The 9,725-nt window shown below is 38.2% G+C and overlaps 1 protein-coding gene across 1 annotated transcript in view; it reads right to left on the reverse strand.

The window, feature by feature from the left end:
• LOC141468306 (serotriflin-like) overlaps nucleotides 1-8,138 on the reverse strand; it is a 47,089-nt gene extending 38,951 nt beyond the window's left edge. Inside the window, exons 1-7 of the mRNA XM_074153325.1 lie at nucleotides 7,973-8,138; nucleotides 5,340-5,401; nucleotides 3,891-4,010; nucleotides 3,321-3,408; nucleotides 2,776-2,921; nucleotides 1,943-2,037; nucleotides 1,185-1,273 (exon numbers count right to left, since the gene is read on the reverse strand). Coding sequence (XP_074009426.1) covers nucleotides 1,185-1,273; nucleotides 1,943-2,037; nucleotides 2,776-2,921; nucleotides 3,321-3,408; nucleotides 3,891-4,010; nucleotides 5,340-5,399 — 598 coding nt within the window. The 5' untranslated portion in view covers nucleotides 5,400-5,401; nucleotides 7,973-8,138. The remainder of the gene's footprint in view (nucleotides 1-1,184; nucleotides 1,274-1,942; nucleotides 2,038-2,775; nucleotides 2,922-3,320; nucleotides 3,409-3,890; nucleotides 4,011-5,339; nucleotides 5,402-7,972) is intronic.
• Between the last annotated feature and the right edge of the window lie 1,587 nt (nucleotides 8,139-9,725).

Genomic DNA, 9,725 nt, shown 5'->3' on the forward strand with positions numbered 1-9,725 from the left:
AAGTTAGTCCTTCTGCATTGTTGGTGAGGCAGGATGGAATCTGGTTTTCTGGAAGAAATTACTAAAGAGATGGATGTTCAGGAAGGAAAAAGTTGAGCCTGTTATTTTCTTTCAGTTTTGCATTGGCAGGAAGCAGGACAGGGAACTTGACGAAGCAATGGGTATATCCAGGACACTTTGCCATGGCAGTTGGAATAAACACCTTCAAGTTTTCAAAGCTTGGCTGAAAATGAATTGAAACATAAATTTAATCATAAATGGGAAAAGAGAACGTGCAGCACTTCTTTTTAGAATATTTTTTTCACCAATATTTCTTTTCTCTGTAATTTTTTACCCTTTGTTGCCATTTACTCCACAGCAGCATCCAAAACCTTTGACCACACATACAAAATTCTTAGCTCTTTCAAGGAGGTTTCTCACGGAAATTCTGTGAGATGTTTAGAAGCTTTCTTCCTTTATACTACAGCCTGTGATGAGAATTAGCTTAATTCAGAAACAGAAGATTGAAATCAAGTCTTGCATTATGAGACTTAGCCCATTAGTTTTTATTTTCTGTTAGAATTCTTAGAACTCAGATTTGCTTCTTGCTCTTAACAAATGTGTTGCTACCACTACCTGATCAGCCACCATTGTTCAAAGAAGGAAGAAGGAAAAAAATAAAGTCCCCTCCTTCCCTGGCATTTCCTAGATTCAAGGGTGAGAATTGCCTTTCCTGAGTATGGAAAAACATATAAACTGCAGCTGGAAACCTGGAGCCGAAATTTCTGTGCTACCATTCATATAAACTTATTTTGGACCTCACTGCAGTCAATGCATCTTCTTACACTAGGAGGCATACATGAGAGTTTCCACATGGAGACCACGACACTGTCATCTTTAATGATCTATCTAGGCCATATGAATATCTTGATCCATGAAGCAGAGGACATCTGCATCCCAGTGTACACCAATGACTGTCTAACATTTGTCCACCCTTATCATAGACTCCTTCTTCTTTGGTTTCACTCCACAAGTCTTCTCACCTAGGTAAAGCACCTGGCATGGTGAAGTGTGGTTCTGTAATAGTGCTTTTGGCCTGGTACTTGAAGAAATAATTTCAAAAACTTTAAATTTGCATAAATTAATTAGGATTTTTTTAAAGCCTCGACTTTATGCAAGTCACAATTAAAATGCTTAAAACTTACTGCATAATCCGTTATCGCAAGCATTAGGGCAATCACCGCAGGGTGCTCCTTCTTTGTAGGGCTTTGGAATTGAACTTATGAAATTCCCCCTGAAACATCAACATTACCAACATGAGCTATAAAGTCACTGTACCATATCTGAGAATAAAACTTAATTATAAGGGTGCATGCATATATTAATTTGCACTCAGTCTTTGGTTATATGTGAAACAATTTTTATATATGCGTTGGCGTTTATCTAGAAAGGTTTTGGTAGTGGGGTGGAGGGGAATTTGCAGGGGTGGCCTCTGTGAGAAGACACGAGAAGCTGTCCCTGTTTCAGACAAAGCCAATTTGTACCCGCTACTGAGCCAAACTGCTGAGGGATCTCTCTGTCCTTGACTCACGAACTTTTTGTTGTATTTTCTCTCACTTTGTCCTGTTGAGGTGGGTGGTGGTGACAAAGTAGCTCAGTGGGCTACTGGTGGCCAGCCAGGGTCAGGCCACCACAATATATTACAATGTGAATGTGAAAATTAATTTTAGGATTTTTAGGCAAATGAAATTTAATCTGAAAATAAGTGTCACTTTTATGTGTTTTATGTTTTTTTTTGTTTGATAATTCTTTTAATGAATATGTTTCTATCTTTTTGTATTCCTTATACACTCTTCACACCTGTTCCTCAGCTATGGATAATGTGCTCTGTTACAAATTTCACTATCTCCTGACTAATTTTGATAACATAATAAGAAGTTCCAGAGTCAGAATTAGTACGTACGCAGGGCAGTAGTGGCAGACTTGAAAATACTTGTATTTACTGTTGGGACAGAAAGCGATAGCACATCCAATTTGATAAGAATTGTACCAAACCACCTGTAGGTATAAGAATAAAATCATGAGAGAATGAAAAATATATATATATGAAAATCATTTAAGTACAATATGCATTAAATAAACATTTGCAAACAAATCAAGCCACTCTATTAAACCTTTATAATAAAATAGAATTGTCACTTTGCTGGAAAAACTTTTTAATTTCCTTGTTTTCATCCCCAAATCAAAAAACATTTAGGATATAATGATAATTTATCATACACATATATAAAACATATGAGTTAAACTGTCTCAATTATATATGTTTTCATTCAATTAAAACTGTTGAAGAAGATGTAGGAATTATAATGTAAAATTTTTTATCCTGTGGTTCATGCAGGTGAACAAAGGAGGTTATCATAAGCCATTGTCCAACTAAAAACTCTCTGAGTCAATGGAACTCTGTAACAAACCTATTTATATCTCCTTCCTGATACTTTAATAACCCTGTTCTTGCAGCGTCTGAGCAATTTTTAGATGTTATACAAACAAATAAGCTTCTTCTCTTCGTTTCTTCCTTAAGTTTTGAAATACCAGTATCTTTACTCTGTAAAGACGCTTAGCCTATTATTTTCATTTTAATTCTGTTACTTTGAAAGCTTTCTTCTTGTTTGTCAGAATAACTCTCATGCCTCCATTGTGTTTATTCTCTTTAAATATAATGAGAGGGTAAATGTTGCTTATCTAGCATATAGGTATTTATTTATCCAGTCTGAAATATAAAAAAGTTGCATCTACCTGAGTGTAATGGCCAATCACAGCGCCTTGTGTTTTTGCTCCAATTCCATATTCGAAATGTTTCTTCTCATTGTACCAGGCCTGAATAGCGTCTGACCATGGGAAGGGGGCGGTTGACATGAAAAGGTTTTCACCACATGGTACAGCTGAAAAGAGAAAGGTACTCAGAAATGCATAAAAGATATATGTGTGAAAAAAAGACAGCAAAAGGTGGTACTATTTCCATGGAAGTTCTCATCCCAGGTGGAACAGGAGAGTGTTGGTGTTTTTTTCCAGTTCAGTGACATCACTCTTTGTCAATACTGAAGTTGTCACTTGACCAGTTTGCAGCATGGCCAGCCTGTTTGGCTACTAGTTTGGTTGTTGATAGACCTTCTGCATGTCTGCAGATATTTTGTCCCAGGCACCAACAAAATTACATTGAATATAAACGGCATCTCAAAGAAAACCCAACAAAAACCAACCAAACACACCAAACAAAAAACAAACTGGTCACATCACTAACATGTATGACATTATTCAGTTAGCACTCATGCTTCACTTACTGGTTGTCCTCATGTTAATAGGACTGTGACTTAAAGTACATCGATCAGCCCATTTTTGGGCATTCTTTGCAGCCGAAGGACTCCATTCCTTAATGAAAGAAGAAAATATTAGTCATTCAGACACTTACCAATTAATAACCCCTCATGAAGGAACAACATTTGGAAATTACACTTCAAATCAGAAAACATAATATTCAAAATTCTTTTCTTCCCCTTTTTGGGAGCATTGGGGGTAGGAACAAAGTCACTATGTACCCAGGAGAATAGAAACTGTAAAGACTGATGAAGAATGCACCAGAAAGAAATGAAAAATACCATGGCTCCTCCATATCCTTTTTCTTTTCCTTCAAAAGAAAGAAATATTATTGTTCATACACCACAAAATTTTCCAGACTTTTTTTCCCACCTGTCCAGCTTTATGTTTCTCTTGGTGCTGGCCGTGCTCAATCCTTAAGAAAGGTCTGGAGAGTGAATTTGTAGCTAAATAAAATAATGTGACCTTGCAGACAGTCCTGTATCTCTCATAGAGTGCATTACCCATGAAAAACAGATTTACAGCACGCAACTTACCATCTTCAACATGTTGCTGGCAGTTGGTTTTACTCCTCTCCTGAGGCTATTATGTTTGTCAACAATCACCTTTTGCTGATCTGCTCTGCTAGTTGACAGAGCATCGAAACTTGCAGGTTCCTAAATTGAAAGAACATGTTATATTCCTTTTACATTTGAATGTAACTAAATCCTGAATCTTGTCTAGGAAATCTTAAAATATCAGGATACTAATATCAACCACAAAGATCATCCTTGTGATGGAGGAGGTACTATGGTACACTTTGTCTCCTAGGTATCTCCAAGGGTGCGTCCAGCATTTCCACAGCTTAGCAGTAATAACACTCATTCCTGCATCATATCTGCCAACCCTCTGTGGATGGCTGAGATATCCTGTAATGTCTCGTGTACCTGTAGATTCTTAAATTTAGGCAACTGAATAAGACTTATTTTACTATTATTATAGTTTCCTTCATAAGGTTTGGAGGAAACAGGATCTAAAAATCAGCTGAAGATACAGATGTGCTTACGATGTGTTCCCTTTCTTCAGTAATTTAAATGTGCCTATCAATGCTTTTTTATTGAAGGAACCTGCGGTTTAATCACAGGATAGTCACAGACCTCTTGTTCATCAGGACACTCCACTGAACAAAAAAGCGTGCCTATGTTTTTCATGCCTTACTTTTTCTTCTACTCCTGCCAAAACTGATAGCATTTCTCATAGTTTCATGTGTTTTTTAATTAAAAAATACCCATGTGAAGAACTCAGCCTCCCTTTTACAACCATTCTCACTAGACTGCAGCACAGAGAGCAGAAATTGAAAAATTAGGGGGAAATGTAGTCAAGCCTTCAGTCACATGAGTGTTTCTTAAACAGAAGTAATAAAACTCAGACTTCAGACTGAGTATGGGTTGGAAGGAACCACTCTAAGTGTGTGCTGAGTCTGTTCGTTTGGCTGTTTGAGGGATAAAAAAGTGATACATGTTGAGAGGATGGGACTTTAGCAAAGGGACAGGCAGTTATGTCAGGACCTGTAGGATAAGAAAAGGAGAAACTCAGGTAACTGTTGTCTGTGAAACTATGGGGAATTAATAGGAAGAGGGCTGGATCTTCAGGAGATCCAGATTGCAGGATCTGTGTATAAGAGCTTCTTGAAAATATAGATGAAAATATGAACATATTTTTAAAAATATATTTATGGACATATTTTCATCAACATATGAACAAATAGAAATATGACCCAACTCGTAAGTAACACTGACTTTATAGATGGTTTAATGTGCAAGTGTGGAACCAGTCTACTGCTCTGAAATCAAATAGACTTCAAGGATAAATGCTTTCCAGACCCTAGATCTCTAATCAGACTCTTTCCACGTCTCATCAGTGTGCACAGGAAAAGCCATATTCAGTCAGACCATCAGCAACTGGGATCCCACCCAGATTTTCTGAGTACAAAGCATGGATCTTACCACTCCAGTGGATGGAGACAGCACAGCTGCAAGACACAGGAACACCACTGGCAGAATCATCTCTGAAAAGGGGAGAATGAGGATTTAATTTATTTTTTACAGAGCTCTTATTTCTCTGAATACACAGTGCATCTTTCTTTTGTGTATTTCCTGGCTTTTTCTCAATTAGCAAGGTAATGCTTTCTTTCTCTCCTCCTGCTCTCCTCCTCCCATTTTCAGAAGTTAAAACAATTCAACTCATTCCTCCTCTACATTTCCAAATTTCTATGAATCAACTGCATTGTACACTTCATATTTCCTGCTGTAATCCTGGCCAAATACCTGAATTCACAGTACAGGAGGACACATGTATTTCCCTTCCTGTAGGAAGCCTTCTGCTCACTGCCACACATTGGAACAGCTGGGGTGGGAGGCTGCTTATAGTTTGTTTCTGTGTCTCTAACTCTGAAACTTCCGCTGCTCCCCATTGCCTGCTTTGACTGGGTGCGTTGGTTGAAAGGGGAATTAAACACTCAGCCCATGTCCAGACCTCTATGCTCAGGTGTCCCTTACTTAATGACCAGCAAGTGAGCTGGGGCAGAACTGTCTGGACCAGAAATGGACCAGCACTGGCTTCCCGTGAAAGACTTGTTTCAGAAAGCTTCTTATTTATTTTGATTTTTTTAAAGACAGCTCTTGATTATATTATAAGTAGTGTGGAATGGCAACAGAAACGAGAGCCTTCTCCAGTTGAAGAAGCAACCACCAGACCCTAGACTCCAAGACTCTAACTTGCTTAGGAGGTTCAAAGCACCATACCATGAAACTACAGTGACCCAGGAGGTAATGTAAGTCACTTCAAAGTTCAGATGTCTGCAATCAGTCATAGGAGTTACATTCAGCTTGTTTCTGCTTAGCTACCTTGGGCAGGCAAGCAGGTGACTAGAGTGGAATTTACATATTTTGGCATTTTTCCCAGCCTCCCACTGCAAGGGAATTTATGGGCGTGTTGCCACAGAGGTATATTATTAGCTTAACTTCTTATTTGGTTTTTGAGGGGCTGCTGGTTTTAGTTTTAATTTGTTCCTGGGGAATGGCCAATAGGATTTGCTGATCTTTCCATATTCAGCAAAGCCCCTTTACCTCAAGGCAACCAGTTTATATAAAACACAAGGTTCTCAAGCTCACGGAGAACATGTGGTTAAGAAAAATTACCCTCTTCCAAATAGTACAGCAAGGCCCATTTTCCTCACCAGCTTGCTTATGCACTGGAGGTGACCCACAGTCCCCAGCCTGTAGGCAGGGGAGTTACTCCAGCTCTGCTAAAGAGCAAAGCCCATTGAATTGGACTGTGACTATGGGCAGCTGTAGCTCAGAGGCCAAAAAACTGGACAGACTGGCCACATCTGTACAATTAAACTCTCTCAGCCTCCAAAACAGGGTGGCTTATTCCAAGCACTTATACATGAGGTCTAATTGATCTGGGCAAAAACCATACTGGTAATTAACAGTATAAGTCAATGATTTCCTGTTCTTAGTATTGACTTTCGTCACACGTTTGTGACATCACCTATGCCTCCCTGAAGTGCTTTGCATTCACAGAAATTTTTCTTACTAATTTTTCTACCACTTATTTCCCAGAGCTATTACAAAACTTTGCAGTGTATATGACCTAGGTGCTCAGCAATAAAAGTTTATACTCTCAATAACATGAAAAATTATTCTTTTCACTTAATTTCTAACTAGTAAATAAATAGAGGTGGGGGTTATTTTTAGCTGTACTCAAGTTACAAGCAAAAATACCTCTTTTGAGTGCAAAATGTGATGATATGCAAATAGAAAACAACCCTTTTTGCACCTAAACCAAGTATGAACAAATTCCCTGATTCAACGGAAAAATAACTCTTCATTGAAGTTGTGAAGCTTTCTATTTTGCAAACCAAAGTGAAGAAGGTAACTTAAAGACATGGGCAAAGATTTAATTCACTGTAGCATTTTCTATGAATTAACTTACGATTAAATATAATTGGTAATTTAATACACAATACAAGTTTCAAAATGCTATTGGAATGCTTTTTAAAACCCTGTGGGTTTCCTGCTCCAAGATATTAACATACTTTTGGCAATCCCACTGATTTCAACCAAATGCTTATAGTTTATGAGATGTAAATTTAATTGCTCTGCATTAATTTCTAGGCACTGGTCCTAAAATCAGTCTCTCTGCCCCCCTCCCCTGCTCCCCCTCAATCAAACACAAATCAGGACATGTGCCAAGTCTTATTGACTTTCCTGTAACTCCATCTGTGAACAGGGATCTGCCACTGAAAGATGGTGCTTTAGCATCCCTGGTTTGTATGAGTTTAGCAAACTTGTGTGAATATGTTTTTCTCATCCCTCCTCCTAAAAAAAGAAAGATACTGCTTTCTTGCATACAGGCAGCTTTTCATCTGTTTTTTGATTGTTCACCAATTTTCTCTCCCTTTTCTTCAGCTTGTGTTACACTGCTGCCTATGTAATCCTTATTTTTCACTGAATAAAATCCTCTTTTTGTTACTGCTCTAAATTGTTCAGGAAGCCTTCTGACAATAAGTTGCATTTTAATATATGAAAAAAAATTGCAATACTTTAAGCAAACAAATCAAACTGAATCTTACCTTTTGTTTCCAGGAAGATCGGAAGTTTCTTCTGTCCGTCTGCAGGTGGTTTTGGAAGTGACCAGTGTTGTTCACTGGCAAGTAATTTATAGCTCTTCTGTTTCCTGATAGGACAAGGTGAGTCAGCGTCACAGGTATAAAATTCAAATAGTGACCAGATAGAATAGTGTATTTGTCAAGTGCACATTCTTCCAAGAAGGAGGTTGTTTCCTTGTGTTCCATTTTTATTTCCTCTTACCTCTTGTATTGGAAGAGATTAAATACTGTGAAATGAATTTTGTATGTATTGCTCCTTGTATGTGAAATTTGCAGTCAATGTGAACACCAGGTACAAATGTTCTCTGCTAATGATTGACACATCCAGTTGTAGTGAGAATTGATCTTAATCTCTAGCCATGCAAATAAACTCAGCTGGCTCCTGAGGTGTCTCCAGACTGACATTGTGGTAAACAAGATGGAATCTTGCCTATTGATTTTTTCATGGGGGTAAAAAAAGTATTGGGTCAAGTTCCTGCTCCAGCTATGGTGTCTTTACATCAGTCTTGTAGTATAAAAGTCAAAGGAGACAAGGATATTTCTTTAATTGATACTTTTATTGGATAAAGATTAAAATATTATCGTGTGCACTACCATTAAAACACATATAGTAGTTTGATTTGACATTTTCGGGTACATGGAGTAAGATGAGAACAAGTAGAAATACTGCCAGACCAGAAGCGTATTTTTGTGTGCACATCGACTGGTTTTGTCCACATTTAGTCTCAAGAAGTTACTGACCAGAACAGCCGTCACTGCTTTTATATAAAACGTCATTATTTTTCTATTTAAATTCAGTTCTTCCTTCCTCGTAGTCACTCAGTTCCTACCATCATTCCTTGTGAAGTGTGCCTTCAAAACAATCTTTTGATTTTTCAGTACCTGGGAAACCAGCACATTGGCTCTGCCAGACAAAATGGTAGTGGTGTGATTTGTTGTTTTGTAATTATATGGAAAGGAATACACTGTCAGCAAGTTTCTGGTTGACACCAAATTGCAGGGAGCAGTCAATATGCTGGATAATAAGGCTGTCGTTCAGAGGAATATCAAAAAGCTGGGGAAGTGATTTGACAGAAATGATCTGAAAGAAAACAGTTGAGGGAGACCAATTGTCTGGGGAGCAGCTCTAACAAAAAGCGCTTAAGGCTTGTTGTTGGACGACAAGTTGCATATGAGTCAACAGTGCTCCCTTGCAACAGTGAGGTCTAACCATGCACGGCACTGCATAAGCCACTATGTAGCAAGAGTACTGAAAACAGGGATTATGCTCATTTTTAAGCACTTCTGAAACTGTGTCTGGTTTTGGAGTCCCCAGTACAAGAAAATCATTAACGAACTGAAGTAAGCCCAGCAAAGGGCCACTAAGATGGCAAGAGGAAAGAAGAGATGGACTCTTTTACAACATGGACATGAGGTAAGGGCTACAAATTGGAACTAGATATAAACAAATACTTTTTACAGTGAGGCTTGTTAAGCGCTGAAGCAGATTGACTGGGGAGGTGGTAGGTTTTGCATAATTGGAGATATTAAAAACCGGACAATACCTACCTTTCAAGTTGGCAATGCTTTGAGCATGGTGTTAGACCAGACGAGCTTCAGGGGTCCTGTACAACCCAAACTGTACTAAGGTTGTGTGATTTTTGTATTGTTTACACTGGAAAGGCACTTACTTGTTGACAGATACGACTAATTAATTTTAGTGGGAACCTCTAATTGT

The sequence above is a fragment of the Numenius arquata genome, chromosome 9, assembly GCF_964106895.1.
Source record: "Numenius arquata chromosome 9, bNumArq3.hap1.1, whole genome shotgun sequence".
Lineage (NCBI taxonomy): Eukaryota > Metazoa > Chordata > Aves > Charadriiformes > Scolopacidae > Numenius > Numenius arquata.